This window comes from Sardina pilchardus, chromosome 21 (assembly GCF_963854185.1).
Source record: "Sardina pilchardus chromosome 21, fSarPil1.1, whole genome shotgun sequence".
Taxonomy (NCBI): Eukaryota; Metazoa; Chordata; class Actinopteri; order Clupeiformes; family Clupeidae; genus Sardina; species Sardina pilchardus.
In genome coordinates this window covers 21801708-21820490 of record NC_085014.1, presented here as the reverse complement: position 1 = coordinate 21820490, position 18783 = coordinate 21801708, and the positions used below count along the sequence as shown (strand labels likewise).

The 18783-nt window shown below is 43.8% G+C and overlaps 1 protein-coding gene and 1 long non-coding RNA gene across 2 annotated transcripts; one reads left to right on the top strand and one right to left on the bottom strand.

The window, feature by feature from the left end:
* Positions 1-7047: 7047 nt before the first annotated feature.
* e2f4 (E2F transcription factor 4) lies at positions 7048-18500 on the top strand. Its single transcript, XM_062524773.1, has 11 exons — positions 7048-7454; positions 9728-9837; positions 10004-10165; positions 10482-10525; positions 11860-11924; positions 12156-12435; positions 12730-12903; positions 14752-14799; positions 15164-15202; positions 15398-15548; positions 17174-18500. Exons 1-10 carry the CDS (start codon positions 7299-7301, stop codon positions 15505-15507), a joined length of 1188 nt encoding a protein of 395 aa, XP_062380757.1. The 5' UTR covers positions 7048-7298; the 3' UTR covers positions 15508-15548; positions 17174-18500.
* On the bottom strand, positions 9992-12224 carry LOC134068949 (uncharacterized). The gene is made up of 3 exons (XR_009936742.1): positions 12079-12224; positions 11834-11922; positions 9992-10114 (listed from the first exon to the last, which is right to left on the bottom strand). It is a non-coding gene; the product is annotated as an uncharacterized LOC134068949 (long non-coding RNA).
* Positions 18501-18783: the final 283 nt, after the last annotated feature.

The following is an 18783-nucleotide window of genomic DNA, read 5'->3' as shown; positions in this document are numbered from 1 at the left end:
CCCTTTCTTGCTAAAATCTATTAACATTTATTTTGTTTTCTTTACGTTAACCTGCAGAAAATTATCTGAGCACCAATTAATGAAACCTTGGACCTCCCTTTCAAAGCCCCCAACAGATGAGGTGTCAGGATGTAAAAATCCCACCAGTGCTGTGTCGTCAGCGTATTTAAAATAGGTGTGAGCTGAGGAGGATGCTTGGCAATCATTTGTGTACAATGTGTAGAGAATGGGTGATAGTACACATCCCTGTGGTGCTCCAGTATTAATCATAGCTCAAACATGCCACGCATATCAAATGAAAGAGGAGAAACAGAGCTGATTGATACCAAGTACATCGGTCCTTTTGTGTTATAAAAACAGACGAAGTGACAAACAAATAATAATGTCATATAGCTTAGGCTACCATTATTCTCGTTTGATTTACTCGAGAAATCAGTCAGAAAGATATGGCACGCATGGCAGATGAAAGAGGAGAGAGCTATCCACAGATACCAAATACAACCTTCCAGGCCATACAAGTGACAGCAAAATAATAACTCGTGGGGGATCTCACCCGGGGAGTAATTCAGTCTAGAACCGCCACTGGACACGGCTCTATATCCTAAATATTTTTCGAGGTTCGCCATTTGGTAATATGACCTATCCTTACTGACAATAATTTAGATTGAGCACAATTAAAGTTGCACGAAGGCAAAATACAGTCCTAAGCCTATTATATATAGCCTGGCCAATTATATTGTAGATGTGCAAAACCAGCATTTGCGTGCCTGCTTGCCGGTGAGGTGTAGCCTATTTAGTAGCCTGGGCAAGTGGCAGGCTCCAGAAACGAAGCCAGGGGAGCGCCGAGAAAAGCGCCCGATGGCTTCAGACACTTCTCAGGCAGGTCCCCTTGGCCTGGAGGGTAGCCTACCTAACCCTGTACTGAAATGTACTCAATGTCCTTCATTCTTAAGTAACTCTTTGTATTGACCAAGTCATGTGTGTGCAGAGAAGGTGTAGTGACGCAATGATATTATGATACGATGCAAGGTATAAATATGTGTGCGAGAAACAACTGATTGTGTCTTGGGTGCGTCACACTAATAAACATGTCAACTGCTCATTAATGACATCCCATTCTTAACCCAAGCAGACATCGGGTGAAATGAAACCTCTGGGCCACAACAATGGATAATTGAAATTTTAAGCCAATTTTTCGTTCTTTTCATGTGAAATCTGCAAAGCACTGCAAAGGACCGGACACGGACCCATAATAAAAAATATTGATATAATGTTTGCTTTTGTTTCCTTCTGATACAGTGAGTATTAATCATCATAACTTGCACGAGAGACTGAATAAACTTTATAACTGTAGGCTAGTATAAAGTGTTGTTTTGAGACACTCCTATATTTTTTTTATATATACTTTTTGTTTCATGATAATGAGGCATAGTTGTTACTTAGGTAAAAAAAAAATAAGTCTATGTACATCCCAATGAAATCACACCTCCGTCCAGACGATGGCGGTAATGCCCTTCGTTGGCAAAACTGCCTTTAAGAAGGCGGCTTCGCTCCTGCTTCGCTCTCTGAACTCTTTGTAGCGGATGCAGCAGCTAACCTGTGAGAGCTGTGAACGTTTTCAGATGGCCATGGCCAGACTGTTATGTATGTATCGTATAGAAATTAGTAAATCAAGGTGTTAGTCAGTATATTCGTTATTTATTTATTTATTTTTAAAATGAAAAGCAGCATCTTCACGTCAATATAAGGTAATTTTGACCACAGTGTATGTTTTCCTATTGCCCTGCTATCTCTGTGACTGACCAAAAGCGAGTTGTTAACGTTGCTGCATTGGTCTACTTTTACTTTTTTCCCCCAGCCTGCCGAACACAGGTTTAGTTATCTGTACGCTGTGCATGTACACGTTGTTTAAGAGCATGCATGCTATTTAAAAACTGATTAAAAATGTTAGTGTCAAAGCAAAGGGTAGGGTAACGTGGCGTTAACTTGTCCTAAACGTTAGCCCTAGCTGCTAGCTCTGGAGACCGAACCATACGACTGTCCGTGTTGAACACGGTTAGTAGCCTGCTAAGTAGATGTATTCGATTGGTCTCTTTACTTCACAAGTGTCTAAAAAACATGATTTTACTCCTTACCAGTACATTGTTTCACAGTGTTTTTTCCCCCTGTGATGGCGTTAACACGTGGTTGTGGTTTTCATCATGGCTGCTGACCACGTTTTTGGCCAGGGGTAGTCCTCTCGCCTGTCCGTTCCAACTCCCTTTATCTCGCTTTCATGAATGTGGTGTTGCTTCTTGATCAAAGTTGTAATACCACCGATTGTGTTAAAGGGATAGCCCTACATTGAAGTCAATTTGGAGTTTCTGCTGCTGCTGCAGATTTATTTAAAGTCAACATCAAGCTATCTGGAGGGTATTCCAAGTCGTTAGGAGCGCGCTACCACTTGCAAGTTAACTCAAACAAGTTTGTGATTAATGTGAAGCCATATACTTGTTATACCCCCCATGTGCAGTCTCCTGGGAAAGAAAAAATAAAGGAAAAATGAATCTTATGAAATTTCCCTCTAACAATTAGTTTACTGAGTGTCTTGAGATGTATTCATAGCATAACAAATAAACCTGAGCTGAATTTCAAGAAAATGTAAGCATTAAGGCAGCAGGAGGGGTGCCTATCTGCCTAAGGCCAGCTGGGTAGAGAGATGTAGGCGTTAAAAAGGATAAGAATGGGGAGAGACCGCAATTTTTCGAGTCATAACTTTAGAGCAGCATAGTGAGTGCTAGTCACAGTCAGGGCTGTTCGATCATTCAGGATGAACCCTAAAATCCACGATAACCTTTACTAGTGAACTTAATGTGACCTTTTCTAAACTTTTGAATGTGCATGTCCAACAGTTCAATTACATTTCACCCAGAAGCCAGATATCCCTAACTTTTCTTAGTAGTGTTCTCTTCGGTCACTTTAACGAGGATGACTGAGAGAATAAAGTCAGAGAGCTGTATCACTGATTGCATTGGTGTATCGGTGATTCCATTACTTGCACTGCTCCAAAAAAGTGCTTGTGAGCATTTAAAGCTTTTTTTTTTTTGGAACCTTCAATCCTTTAATCTTTCCCACATTTGCATAACATCTGACACAGTTCTTGAAAAACTCATGTTTCACCTCGACACCAAACAATGTCATAGTAGTGATCCAATGTGCGATTGAAGTGTTCCCTTAATTTCGAGTACATTAGAAGTGGTGCAGACATCGCAGGGTCATGGGAACGGGCAATGTGGCGTTTCCAGTGATGCAGATGCTCTGCAGTCTGCTGTAATATACAGCGTGTGCACTAGGTTTAAGCCCTTCAGTCTGATCCGAGTGGCTGCTTGGGTTACGCACTAGTGCAACATAAATCTCTCCCACTCAAGCCTGGCCCTGCTCTACCCATAGCTTTGCCTTTTGAGTGGAGACGCACACTATCAGTATGTTATTTTGTTTGTCGGGGTGTGCCGCACAGATGGGCTGTGTGTTAATAATGTGATGACAGCTGTTGAAACAGTTCGTTTTCCTGATAAAACCCATATTAATCTCAACATCTTCCCCCTCCCCCCTCTCTGTTTTGCCTACTCAGGGTGCTCAGATGTGCTGATCCAATGCTGAGATGGAAGACCTTGAAACATCCTGCATGCATGTCTTGTATTAGTCATGTAATTTCATGAATGTATGTAAATACTTAAATGAGCCATGTATAGGCAATGTAAGTAAGTGTTTTATGTGATTTACATGCATTTGAAGGTTTGTATGAATGCCTTTTTCATAATTTCCTTTATTGTGTACCGACTAATTTAAATGTTGGACATTGTGTGGGGAGATAAACTGTTGAACCAAATAAAGCTTTTCAATAGAATATTTTGAGCATTTTTGTGTTTAATGACTTCCATGTCTGTGTGATTAAGTGTGTGTGAACGTGACGAAGTGGCTGGACTGTCCGTGAGACCACCTGCAATGATGGGTCCTCTCTGCCGTTGAGGCATTGTCTGTTGAACAATACGCCCCTCCCTACACACACCCCTTAGCCAGTATCTCACACACACATACAATCTAATGTCGCATCTACACATGAGCCGGTCTCATGTCTCTTGAGCTGCTCACCCAACCACGACGTGCAGCCTGAACTCCCACCACCCTAAAACGGGGTCTGTGTCAATGAGGGCATCACCCCCCAGACTCTCACAGTCCAGTTGGGAGCACTGGTGTGGTCCACAATGATACGCTGGACTAGGCCGTATACCCACTTACCACAGGCAAGGATCGGTTCGCATTTGGGGTTGATCAATTTACAGTTCACATCACAGCATAGCCACTACAGCTAACTAGACTACATCACAGCATAACCACTACAGCTAACTAGACTACTCCCAGTGTTCTGGGAAGTTGTGCACATGCTGAGTAGCTGCAGTATAGAGATAATAGACTACAGTAATTTCCTGTTTATTAGCTGTATTGTGTATAAGCTGCAGGACAGGTTTTATGTACGTTAAAAGAAACAAGCCTATATTAATTCCATAGTAACTGTTCCCATTTATTAACCTCATAACTATAGAAATGTAGCAAAATCAATGTATAATCTAATCTGTGGATAATAGTTGGGAAATTACGGTAATGTGCCACATAGGCATGAGAGGCCAAAAGGACCCATGTTCAAGTCTGGTCTGAGGTCGCTGCTCCCTAGCATTTTTAGTGTTAGACAAGAAGACAACTCTGAGAGGGAAAAAGCCCTCCAAAATAAACCATAGATAAAGATGTTGAGGCTGTGTGTATGTGTTATTTTTTTGGCGACATTATCTCTGGCGAGTGATGATGGTAACTACACACACACACACACACACACAAGTAGCAGCTTGGATTAGCAATGTGGTTTACTTGTCTTTGTCGCAGTTTTGCCCCATTTAAGATGAAAAGAATGGAAGTGATTATGCCCTCATTATGCATTCATGGCATATGGTGGGATGGAGGCGTATGTGTGTGTGTGTGTGTGTGTGTGTGTGTGTGACCCCCGGACGCTGTTCCTAACACAACGGAATGCTGGTTGCCCCCTGTGGAGGGGTTGAGGATGTGTGAATGAAGTCATGTGACCCGAATTGAAGCGATGTCATCTCTGAAGTCCTCCCTCAATGCCTCTGTGTCCCCGTCTCTGTCTCCCGCTCGAACTTTGACCCCCACTGTCTGCCCCTCCCTGCTCGCTCTGCCCCATCTTATTACCCCCCTCCCTCATCTTACCCCCAACTGTCTGCCCTCTCTCTGCGCCCCACCCGATCCCTCTCACCATGAGAGACCCTTGTGAGAGCTGTGAGTAACGACACACACATACAAAAGTGGGTTAGTGTGATAAAGGTGAGTGTGCATTCTCATTTCACTATGTGACCCAACACACACACACACACACACACACACACACACACACACACACACACACACACACACACACACAAACACACACACACACACACACACACACACACACACACACACACACACACACACACACACACACACACACACACACACACACACACAGTGGTCTATCTACGTGATATGCAGGACTACACGGCATCACCATCTCAGTATGCTCACTTAAAATAGGCAAGGATACGTCTTAATGTTTTGGGTTAATCACAGTATACCCACTACAGCTAACTTCTACTTCACTGTATACCTTCTACAGTACTACAGCTAACTACACTACACTACACTACACACACACACACACACACATCCAACAGATATTTTACTAAACACACACATGCCAAAAACAGGCTTTACCCAACAAGCATGCATGTAAAGAGTAGTGTATTGAGACCATGATGCATGGTGATGCTGCACTATAAGCAATGCATTGATTGATTGATCCCATCACACAATCAAATACAACACACTGTTTCCCAGATAGCAAGAGGCCTGTTGGCCCACTGGAGGCAGATCTGGCGGTCCGGCAGCGCTTTACTCATTACATTTCTGGTTTGATAATGTTCATAACAAGTTCAATTAAAAGAGACACACACTGGACAACACACACTGTGGTAGCTTGGTGGCTTAGTGTCATTTTAGGTGGACATGGAATGGATTTTTTTATTTTTGGAAGGCAAGTCTCCAGTATCAAAACGTTATATGTGCAACTCAAGTTGAAGAACTGAATGAAGCACAAGAATGAGCCTATATACATAAATAAATAGATAAAGACATAAATAAAACAAAGTCAAATTATTTTTACATAACACTATTTTTGTCTCGAATTTGTGAAGGTACTACAGCGAAATATAACTAATAAAAAGTTGTTTTTAATTCTAATTAAATAAATAAAAATGAAGTTGTAGTAAGTTGAAATGTCAGTGCAGTCTATGCTTAGTGTTTTGTACATAGTTTGATAACGTTCCCTTGCCTCAACTGGTTTCTCATTGGTTAAAAAGGCAAAGCGAGCAGTGCGTAAGCCGGAAGTTTGATTTAAAGCACATGCTGAAAAAAAAAAAACTTCCGAGCCGACCGAAGTGAAAGTGGGAAATTTAAAATATGCTTAATACATGTATGACCAGTGGAACAACAATCATTACTAAAGTGACAGACCTCTGCCATTTTTGCTATGTTTAACTACTCACACCGGGAACTACTCTACCACATGGTCGGATCAGATTCTGTTATCCTTCACATCAAACGGAGTTAACACTTTATTAAATAGGACCACACTACTAGCCTACCTCAGTCGTAAATACTTTGCTCAACTGAGCAGACCCACTACCATAATGATAATGTGTTATATTACTTTGTGTGTGTGTGTGTGTGTGTGTGTGTGTGTGTGTGTGTGTGTGTGTGTGTGTGTGTGTGTGTGTTGGGTTTTTTTTTACTAGATGAAAATGTTTAACAAACACCGCACCCTTAAAACATTGAGAGGACTGGGTGCTATCTCTGTGGTTTTCGGTTATGTCTATTGACAATACTGAGTCATGTTTCCTCATTGTAGACGCTCCCTTGCGGTTCAAACCACCCATGATGCAAAGCGCCTCCAACGGCTCAGTAGCGGTAGCGAAGTATTGCTGCTCAGCTCTGCCATCGGGGTGGTCACTGGTGGTCCCAGGCCAGCGAGACTTCGAAACCAGGCCCACGAACCGGACTGAGCCCACCCGTGGTGTGCACAGATTACCCTTACCGCGGCACAGCATCCCGGTGATTGCAGATCACTTCGCACCCTACACTGCGTTCCGCCGAGCGGAACAGCGGTGCTGCACGAGTCGAACCAGCACTTCATTTAGGCAGCTTCACGTTCAATGGATTTGGATATTAGTCGAACTGAACCGGGAAATATGAACGACGGGTTGCAGCTCCAGACACCCAGTCGGCATGAGAAAAGCCTCGGACTTCTCACAACCAAATTTGTCACTTTGCTGCAAGAGGCGAAGGACGGAGTGCTCGACCTGAAATTAGTAAGTCATAGCTAAGTTAGCAATATGGCTAGCCTAGCTGTGTGTAGCTAACTTTAAGCCAAACAGCCTCCTTCTCATTCATCATCTGGGCCCCTTTAACATGGCTTCAATACCGTGTTTTGTTGGTTAGAATTCCTGCGTGCCTGCAAGTGTCCGAGTGTTTCCTGGGACCCGCGCGGATCCTTGGTGGGATTGCTGTCATCAATGACATTTGTTGATTAACTAGCATAGATGTGTGCTGGTTAAATGAGTTGGAATCGGGTGTAAAAGCGACAGAGCTGGCCTAGCAGAGCTAGCTTGCTAATTAACACTGCCTTGTGGCTGTCCAATCGTTAACATACACCATGCCTAAAGACATCATACTATTAGATGCTGTTATCATTGATCTTATGAAATATGTCGATGCAGAATTAGCAGTGGGTGATTCATACAATGGCATACATTTTATGAACCAGCTTCCATTCATGGTTGAACTGAACTTATTGTTGACATCGTGCTCAGCTAAAGTTACCGACTAGCGCTTTCATCTGTAACGAGCATAGTAACGAGTTGATGTTTTCTAGCTCGCTGTCCTAGCTGCGGTGTTTCCGCCTCAACTTTTACCATACAAGCTCAACGAACTATTTCATTGCGGGTGACCACGGAACTATCGGATTGTTCTCAGGCCATAGTGAAAGGGGCTTTCCCCTTGTATGTTTAATAGTCAAATTGGCAGTATGTAGTTCTGTGCGAGTATCCGGTTCTGTATGGTTGCTGTTTCGACCTGGGCCAGTGAGGGATGCAAAGCTAGTAATGAATGAGTGTCTGTCTGATGGAGAAGTTACATGAAGACCTGCATGTTTGTTCTCATGAAGAGAGCGAGTGTGTGTGTGTGTGTGTGTGTGTGTGTGTTATTTTCTCTCTCTTTCTCCAACTCTCTCACACACACACACACAGATGCAGGTGTGTAAAACTGAACTGATGCTTTTTTGGAACAGGAAGTCTGGAAGTTTATTTCTAAACATGCCATTGAACCAGGAGCCCGTAGCAAAATTGTTTCAAAATGTTTTGATCTTGCCCCAGGTTTTAAGACTCGGAGATGCATTAAGACTCCTTTTATGTGGCTCATGTGAAGTGAAGCTGTGTATGTGATTGGCAGCCATAGTTGTGAACTTGACCTCTGTCACTCTGATTAACCCCTTTGAGGTTGATCTCACTCCTCCTCAGCTCTGATTGGACAGAAACTGGGGAAATGCTCATCTCATCTCTGTCTCCCTGCCTTGAGGTCGCTCAACAGTGACGACACCCTGAAAAATCTAAGGGTCACGCTCGTTACTCAGCTGCAGGAGATGGGATTTAAAAAAAACGACCGCAGTACACCAATCTCACAGGCACGAGGGACGACTCTTCAGGGATTAACTAATCATCATACACTGTTTGGAGATGGATCTGCTATAGTAAAGACCCAAACCCATCACCGAATAACCACTATTTACACATTTTTAACAGCTCTATCATAGACCGTGTAGAGTTGTACAAAGAAGTTTTACATTATGGGCTAATGTCTAGCAAAAGAAATATAGTGAAAAGCAGAGGAATACCGGTCTTTATGGTATGGTACTGAAGGCTCGGACAGTGCAGAGAAACAGATGTTTTACCTAGTTCCTACATAGACAAGAGAGAGGGATGTTTTTTATTCAAATCTTAATTGAAATTGAAGATGTGGAAGAGTTGCGTTACAGGATCTCAGCAGGACAAATGAATTGTTTGATTGCTCTTAATATTAATGTCAGTGGACCATTATACCCAAATGACTATAACTGCAAGCTCAGTAAATTGCAGAACTCTGGCTTCAGTTCCCTCCCACAGTATGTACCCACTCAGCAAGCCACAAACATGCGCCAGGAGTGTGAGTCAATGAGCATGCAAACTAGCAAGTGAGGGAGAAAGAGGCTGTGGTAGGCTTTGCCTGTGTGTGTGAGTGTGAGAGACTGTAACTGAATTGATGATGTGCCGTTGGCTGTTGTTGGCTTCTGTGGCAAAGCTGTGTGTTGCCTGGAACCCTCTCCCACGGGTGCACAAGCACTGAACCACACACACACACACACACTCACTCATAGAGTTGGCACATGCTTCAACTGTCACATCTCAGATGCCCTTCTGCTGACGTCGTGAGTGGATGCAGAGATGAAGGCACTGACCTGCATTAGTCTCCCCAGACCCAGCATTCCTGCAGGGCGTTAGGTACTTGGTGTTCATGGGTAATGTAGTTTCTCATTGCTGCTCCCTGATAGGCTGCAGACACGCTCGCTGTGCGACAGAAGAGACGCATCTATGACATCACGAACGTGCTGGAAGGCATTGGGCTCATCGAGAAGAAGTCCAAGAACAGCATCCAATGGAAGTGAGTGTGTGTGTGCGCGCGCACGTGTTTGTGTGTGTGTGTGTGTGAGAGAGAGAAAATGTGTAAAGGAGTGTGCTGCACCGATTGAGTGTGATTGTGTTTGCAGTAGTGATATGTCTGTGGGTGTGTTGTTGGCGTGTGTATTAAAAAAGCTGTCTGCTGATAGGGGCGTGGGTCCAGGCTGCAACACCAGGGAGATCGCTGATAGGCTGATTGACCTGAAGGCGGAGCTTGTTGAGCTGGAGCGGCAGGAGCTGGAGCTGGACCAGCAGAGAGTCTGGGTTCAGCAGAGCATCAAGAATGTCACCGACGACATCAACAACAGCCCATATCCTTTCCAACAGTACACACACACACACACACACACACACACACACACACACACACACACACGATGTGCTCACAAGAATATATGACAGTTGAATTGAATATTTTACAAAGGCTCACACTCACCAAAATATACACATTTACACTAACAAACATGACTCACTCCAACATACCACAGTTCACATCTTCATCAGAAGCTCACACAGTCTGACTTTTGACTTATACACACACACAGACACACACACACACACACACACACAGTATGTATGAATGTGTGTGTAAATCTTTTGCAATTTTGGTCCCTAACAAAGACCCACTCTGGCATATGTTACACATGAAGACATCTGCGGTTGCTTCAAAGGTACGCTTCTCTCCTCTTCTCCTCTCCGCTCTGCTCCTCTCCTCTCCTTTCTGCACACTTTCATCTGTTGTTCTGTTCGTTCTGTTTTTGATCTTTTTTTTTTTTATCTGTAAGCGTTCACACTTACTCCCATGTCTCTGTTGCCTGATGCCTATTATTGTTATTATTATTAATAAAAAAAAACATATTTACAATCAAAACTGAATATACAGTGCTGTTGTGCTTTAGGCACTCTGTTTAACCGACAGAATGATGCTTTAATAGTGTAGGGAGCATAGGGTTGCACTCCATAACCCTATTTAATAGGAGACTCTACTTGTGTCATGACATGCCTAGTGTGCACACTCTTTATGTTAATGCATTTATCGGATGCTTTTATCAAAAGCGACTTACAAACACCTGTTGCTGGGGCAAATGTCTCTGGAGCAATTTGGCGTTAAACGCCTCTCGAGAGACACAAGACACCCGTCCCGGCGCATGCTGCAAAGATGACACAATTCTCGCCATGCACTCGCCAGTGCCTCCTGTACTCCGGGGAACACACAAGCTTCATGGCCACTGCATGCTAGCCAAGCTCCTTAACCACTACACTACGTCCGCCCACTTAATTTAGTTATGTTTTTTTAATACGCAGATGCTGCCCCAGTGGCCTATATGTTTTGTGGTATTTCCTTGTGGTTCACAGTGCATAGGAATGCATCGGTCTACTCCTGTCATAGTACACCCCCTGTATTCATTTAAAAACCAACAAACGTGATTTGTATAATTGAGGAACAGTTACTCAGTTGTTGTAACTATGACGAGATGTTTCTGGTAACATCTTTATAGGATCACTCACATGGGCAAAGATGTTTGCAATAGCGAACATCTATATCGAATGTATTTCACTTCTGGCATTTTATTCAACAATGTCAAATATCCGCATGATATTTTGCATGGTGAACTGTGATTTCCAGTTAACATGCTGAAATCCGCAATTTTTTCATTCCGCAATTTGTTGGCTTTCACCTCCACTCTAACCTGCAGTCCCTCTTTTTATCTATTTCTTTATCTGTTGGTCTCTCATGAAAGTGTTGCTGTATGCAGTTGTGTGTGTAGTGTTGGCCCTCACCTGTGTGCGTGTGTGTAGCAGTGGCCCTCACCTGTGTGTGTGTCTGTGTTGTGTTGGGCCCTCACCTGTGTGTGTGTGTGTGTGTTGTGTGTTGTGTTGTCCCTCACTTGTGTGTGTGTGTGTGTGTGTGTGTGTGTGTGTGTGTGTGTGTTGCGTTGTCCCTCACTTGTGTGTTTGTGTGTTGCATTGGCCCTCACCTGTGTCTCTCTGCTGCCCCCTGTAGGTGATACTCTGCTGGCCATCCGCGCGCCCTCGGGAACCCAGCTGGAGGTGCCACTTCCCGAATCTGTAAGGGACAGACACGCGTCACCCTCCTCACCTCACCACACACAAGCATTCTCTCTCTCCCTCTTTCTTTCTCTTTCTTTCTCTTTCTTTCTCTTTCTCTTTCTCTCTTTCTCTTTCTCTTTCTCTCTCCGCTCATCACCACATCCGGTCTTACCTCTCTTACCTCTCTGCTCTCTTCTTGCTGTATGTGCACTTAATATGTATTAAAGTTTTCTCTCTCTCTTCTCTCAGGCTGGCAATGGGCAGAAGAAATATCAGATGCACCTGAAGAGCAGCAGTGGGCCCGTCGAAGTCCTATTGGTCAACAAGGACCCCCATAGCTCCACCCCCGTGGTGCTTCCAGTCCCGCCCCCAGAAGACATGATCCTCCCAGTTCAGCCCAAACAGGTCACACCCACCAGCAAGTCCACACCAGCCACACCCACGCAGACCACGCCTGCGCTTACACAAGCCCCTCCCACCAAACAGCCAACCCCGCCCAGCAGCATAGACCCTGTGGCATCAGAATCAGGTGTGTTGGTGTCTATTGTTGTTGTTGTTGTTGTTGTTGTTGTTGCTCCTGCTCCACTCTCTTTTCTCTTTAGTTTCCTCATAGTCATATTTTCAAAAATCTCATGTCTTGGATCTAAAATCTCTAACTGTTCCATCTCCTCCCTTCTCTCCCTCTCTCCCTTTTCTCTCCTCTCTTTTCTCTCCTCTCCCCTCTCTTTGTCTCTCTCTCTCTCTCTCCCTCTCTCTCTGTCTCACCTCCTCCCTTCTCTCTCCTCTCCCTCTCTCTTCTCTTTTTCTCTTTCTGTCCCTGTAGGGTTATCCAGTAACAGCTCCAGTGCCCTGAGCTTAACCCCACCTCCAGACAACACATCCGCCAAGGATGCCTCCTCATTGGACACTCAGCCTCTTCAGTCCTCTGCCTCATTGGACAGTAGCACCTCTATCCCCGCATCCAGTGCTGTTTTTGAACCAATCAAATCTGATGCCTGTAAGTGTGTGTCTGTGTGTGTGTGTGTAGGATGTGGCTGTTGCTGATGTGCGTACACATGTTCTAGTGGAGTATAATTGGGTGTAATTGACGCAAGATAAAGTATTCCCCAGCTGGGAGCTTTGGGTAGGCGCCCTAACGGTCCTCACAGCTGTGTGTGTCTGTGTGTGAGAATGTGCGCGTGTTGGCGGTTTCTTAGGAAACATTTTCAGAGTGATAGAGTCTCTGGTGAATGGCAGAGACTTAAGCCACAAGAGCTGATAAAGAGGTTATCTTGCCACACACACACACTCGCATTGCATTCTGTCATTGTCTCATTATGCTATTGCACAAGCTTCCTCTTGGCAATGTCCTGTATTTATTGCTACTTGGTTGCGATGGAATGAGGCTTATAAATCCATGTGTATGTCAGCAAAGCCCAGTCAGTACAGACCATTCACAAAATAAACAGCTGGGCATCAAATACCAAAATTGCGCTAGAAATAGTATATCTGTTCTCTTAGACCTAGCCCAGAAAGCACTCTTCTTCTGTTAAAGTGGTAAAGTGTGTGTGTGTGTGTGTGTGTGTGTGTGTGTGTGTGTGTGTGTGTGTGTGTGTGTGTAGTCCCTTTCCCACCTAACTTCTAGAAGTTACCCGGACATATTTACCCGGTAGGGGCACGACACGGACGTTTCCCACATGAGCTTTATGTCCGAGTAAGATACGGGTAATTGTGTTCACACTAGACCCGAGTAGGAGCCGCGAGGGGTGGGGCAATGTCAACACTTGCAGGGGGAGGGAGATGACGCTAAATAAATGCGTTGTTGTGCTGTGTTGCCTGGATGATGCGAACTTACATCAGATCCAAAACATCATGAAACAACAGAAGTAGTTAGCTCGCTAGTCAGCGGGAGCTAGCATAGAGGAAAAAATAGCTAACGCCAGGACCACAGTATAAACAAAGCTCTACTTCAACCCTCTCTAGTATAAACATCCAACACAACAAATTAATAGAAAATAATGGCACACCTGGAAAATATATAAACAGCACACAGAGGTCTGAGGCTGAGGCTCCTTCCCAACTCCTACAAAAAGCAACAATGCTTAATAACAGCGACGTTAACTATTAGCTGTTAATTGCTAACCACTGTAATAAACAGCTAGTTGCAAGCTAATCGACAACACTTCAAGCTATTCACGTTTGCAAGGATAATCCTGCCTGTCCCGCAACAAACACAACAACGTGATTGCAGTTTAAATTTTTATTGTACGTACACAACAAAATGTCACTGTTTTCTGTACTCCGGTGTTCTCGTCTGTGTTCATACTCGTAGGGCAATGTTTATCGTTACCATGGCAATTTGTACTTTCTGCCTCGCGCTGCAAGCAGGCAGGCAGGCAAGCAGGCTGCAAGGGCGCATTTCTATACGTCATCGGTACGCCCCCCCATCTCTACCCAGAACTGTGCCGGCTGCGTTCCCACCTAAGCGCACCCGGGTAACATCTAGAAGTAGTACTAGGGGGCTAGTAGGGTGAGTTCCGGGTAAGAAAATACCCGAGTTTTGCGTTCCCACATACAGCCACCCGTTTGATATCCGTTTGACATCCGGATGTCTCGCTCATGTGGGAAAGGTGTGTGTGTGTGTGTGTGTGTGTGTGTGTGTGTGTGTGTGTGTGTGTGTGTGTGTGTGTGTGTGTGTGTGTGTGTGTGTGTGTGTGTGTGTGTGTGTGTGTGTGTGTGTGTGTGTGTGTGTGTGTGTGTGTGTGTGTGTGTGTGTGTGTGTGTGTGTGTGTGTGTGTGTGTGTGTGTGTGTGTGTGTTGGCTGTCCTTGATCTTCACCGCTCATTTTCCTGTGTTTGTGTTGCAGTGTTGGACTTCCCCAAGGAGATGTCTGAAATGTTTGACCCAACGAAAGGTACTTGACCTTCTGCTGGGTGTCTTAGTGCTGAACTTGTCTCCAGTGGTAGCACAGCACACCAGAGAAAGATAATCTCCCTCCGTGCCTCTGTTGCGTAGAGAGTCTGCCCCGCAGAGAGAGAGGCACTGCAAAATGTTGTCCTAATTTGCAAACTATAAAATACCAGAAGCGACACAGTTGGCACGGTTATGTGAAGTCTCATGCCTTTAAATCTTGTCTGAAAGTGAGATGTGCACATTCCACATACAAGTGAATGTTGTACAAATACGGTGTGCTTTATTCCAAAATCAGATATTTATTGTTTTATGTATGTATGTATGTATTTATTTATTTATTCATTCAGTCATTCTCTCTTTCTCAGAGAGTACTGATCTACTGGAGGACCTCATGGCTTCTGAGGGTAAGTGTTAAAGGTCAAGGCTCTGCTTTTCCTCACTATGGGAAATTGGAGTGGAGCATTTATGTCTGAAATACATCAGTATAACAATATGATTCACGGAGACACAATTCTTCAGATGTGACTCATGTTTCTCTCTCTCTCCCTGTCTCTCCTCTCGCTCTCTCCTGCTGCCCCCCTCCCCCTCCCTCTGTCCAGTTTTCTCTCCACTGCTGAGGCTTTCTCCTCCTCCAGGTGACCATGACTACATCTACAATCTGGATGAAAGCGAAGGCTTGTGTGACCTCTTCGATGTGCCCATCTTTTAATCGTTTCCCCAAACTCCCTGCCTCGTGCGCGTGGCATTTACAGTGCCTATAGAAAGTTATCATACCCTTTTGAAATAGTTACTTTTTTTGTCTTACAGCCTGAAATCAAAACCCATTTTAAAAAAAATCTTTTCCAGTTTTATTTACAAATGTAGCTGTACAACATCAAAATAATGAAAAAAAAGTCAACAGTTCTGAAAATTAATAAAAAAATTAAAAACTAGAATAACAGGGTTGGAAAAGTCATCATACCCCTGACTTAATACTTTGTAAAACTTCCTTTTGCTTTCATTACAGCCATCAATCTGTTTGGATATGTCTCTATTATAGCTTTGCACACCTAGATAGGGGAATATTTGCCCAATTTTCCGTGCAGAAATGTTAAAATTTAGTCAAATTCTGTAGGGAATGGCGATGGACTGCTCTCTTCAAGTCAATCCACATATTTTCTATAGGATTTAAGTCAGGGCTCTGACTTTGCCACTCAAGGATATTCACCATCCTATCCTTAAGCCACTGCTTTGTTCTTTTGGCAGTATGTTTAGGATTTTTGTCGTGTTGGAAGGCGAATGACCTCCCCATCCTCAGCTGTTTAGGAGAGGGACGCAGGTTTTCCTCAAGAATTTTGGTGTACTTGGCAGCATCCATTTTCCCTTCTATCCTGACCAATTGCCCAGTCCCCGCTGAAGAGAAACATCCCCAAAACATAATGCTGCCCCCACCATGCTTCAAAGTAGGTATGGTGTGTTTTGGGTGTGTTTGGGTGTGTATACTGTGTTTGGTTAGCGCCTGGAGCTCAGTCCAAAAACTTCAATCTTAGTCTCCAAAAAGTTCGATCTTAGTCTCATCTGACCATATAAGCTTTTTCCACATGGTAGCAGAATATTCCAGATGTGTTTTTGCACTGAACTCCAAGCGCAATGTTTGGCGAAAACCAACACAGTGCACCACCCAAAACACACCATACCTAGTGTGAAGCATGGTGGGGGCAACATTATGTTGTGGGGATGTTTCTTTTCAGCGGGAACTGGGCAATTGGTCAGGATAGAAGGGAAAATGGATGCTGCCAAGTACACCCACATTCTTAAGGAAAACCTGCGTCCCTCTCCTAGACAGCTGAGGATGGGGAGGTCATTCGCCTTCCAACACGACAATAATCCTAAACATACTGCCAAAAGAACAAAGCAGTGGCTTAAGGATAGGATGGTGAATATCCTTGAGTGGCAAAGTCAGAGCCCTGACTTAAATACTATAGAAAATATGTGGATTGACTTGAAGAGAGCAGTCCATCGCCATTCCCTACAGAATTTGACTAAATTTTAACATTTCTGTACAGAAAATTGGGCAAATATTCCCCTATCTAGGTGTGCAAAGCTATAATAGAGACATATCCAAACAGATTGATGGCTGTAATGAAAGCAAAAGGAAGCTTTACAAAGTATTAAGTCAGGGGTATGATGACTTTTCCAACCCTGTTATTCTAGTTTTTCATTTTTTATTAATTTTCAGAACTGTTTACTTTTTTTTCATTATTTTGATGTTGTACAGCTAAATTTGTTAATAAAACTGGAAAAGATTTTTTAAAAAATGGGTTTTGATTTCAGGCTGTAAGACAAAAAAAGTAACTATTTCAAAAGGGTATGATGACTTTCTATAGGCACTGTACGTGTCATTGTCCTGTCAACCCCCCCCCCCCCCATTCCCTGCCAAACAGAGTTGGCCGGGTCTATTTTTGAAAGACTGTTGTATAAGCTGATTTCTTAAATGTCGATATTTTTCATAAACCTGTTTTATTATTTTTGTAAGAAAAACAAAACACGTTAAGAGGATCCTGGAAGATCAGTTCTGCCCTGTTTATAAAAGTGGCTTCTATGTCACAAGACTTTTTATGACATCACAAAGCAATGGGCATCTTTGCCCAGATGTCACAGAACTCCGCACCACGAAGATCTTATGACCTCACTGGCCGCGTTTATGACATCATTAAAGCAGCCGGCGAATTGATGGTCATTGCCTGCACACGATTCTTGGAGGATTTCGTGTAGAGGCCGATGGAAAGAAAATCGTGGATATTTAGGGGTTGAAACTCAGCACACACACACATACACACAATCATACACTTGCTTAGATACATAATGACCGTTTGCGTGTCTGTGTACCTGGAGCAACAATTGACGAAATCAAACCAAATGAGGTGCATAAATGAAGATGTCAGAAAGGGCAAATCACCATTGTACTCTAAACGAGAGGTGTGTGTTTTTCTGTGTGTGTGTCTGTTTATCTAATTACAGTGACATATTGCAGGTGCATCCATGCGTGTGCGTGTGAGTGCACGTGTGTGCCTACCTGCATGTGTGTATCTGCCTGTTCTGTAGAACATAGGCTGTGTGTGTGTGTGCATGTGCTTGCCTGTTCTGTAGAACAGAAGCTGAGTATATGTTGTGTGCGTGTGTGTGTGTTTGTGTGTTACAAAGTTGTAACGTCTGTCATACAGGACTCACTGCAGTGCACTAAAACTTAACCCAGCATTGTGTGCACCCAGATCACAGCATACCCCTCTATGTGTGTGTGTGTGTGTGTGTGTGTGTGTGTGTGTGTGTGTATGCGTGTGTGTGTGTGTGTGTTTGTGAGAGCGAGAGCATACCCCTCTGTGTGTGTGTGTGTGTGTGTTTGACTTTGACAGAGTGTGTGGTAGTGAGGTGTGCTTGAGCGAGTGCAAGATTGGTCGGTGTTGTCGCCAGTGTGTTAATGTAGGCTGCAGATGCATATATTTTTGTATTTTCAGAAACGCTCATCAGACTCCAGCTACTCTCAGTCAAATTCAGGTTGCCACCATTTTAACATCGCACTTTACAGTTCACACGTTACTGCCTCCAGACAGTATCTAACTCTTACCCAAACCTGCAAGTGTAGTCCCAACCACGTCATGTAATCAATGCATATGTTGGTAGTTTGTATTCCCTTGCCATCAGCAATAAAATTAGTTGAACCCAGGTGGTGGATTTGTCAGCTTTTTTTTCTGGGACCCTGTCTTGTTTGCTTACCCATTCAAAGTAAATGATGAGAGTCAAGGGCTCTCCACTAGGCACCAGCCTGACTCTTCAAGCCTAAATGATTGGCAGACTCTCGAGGAACCTGCCAGGGTTTTTGGTGAGAGTTCTAGCTGCAGATATGACTACTGAAAATATTAACAAGTCCAGTTTAACTTGCTTAACTTAAAGCCTTTATTGTATATCTGAAGTTGTGGAATTCTAAGGAGAAAAATCTACCTCGCAT

Bases quoted from the DNA above. Each gene is read 5' to 3' on its own strand.
- e2f4 (XM_062524773.1), top strand. From the start codon at position 7,299: ATGGATTTGGATATTAGTCGAACTGAACCGGGAAATATGAACGACGGG. The intron at 7,455-9,727 runs GTAAGTCATAGC...GCTCCCTGATAG, and splicing joins GAGTGCTCGACCTGAAATTA to GCTGCAGACACGCTCGCTGT. The intron at 10,166-10,481 runs ATATCCTTTCCA...ACAAAGACCCAC, and splicing joins GACGACATCAACAACAGCCC to TCTGGCATATGTTACACATG.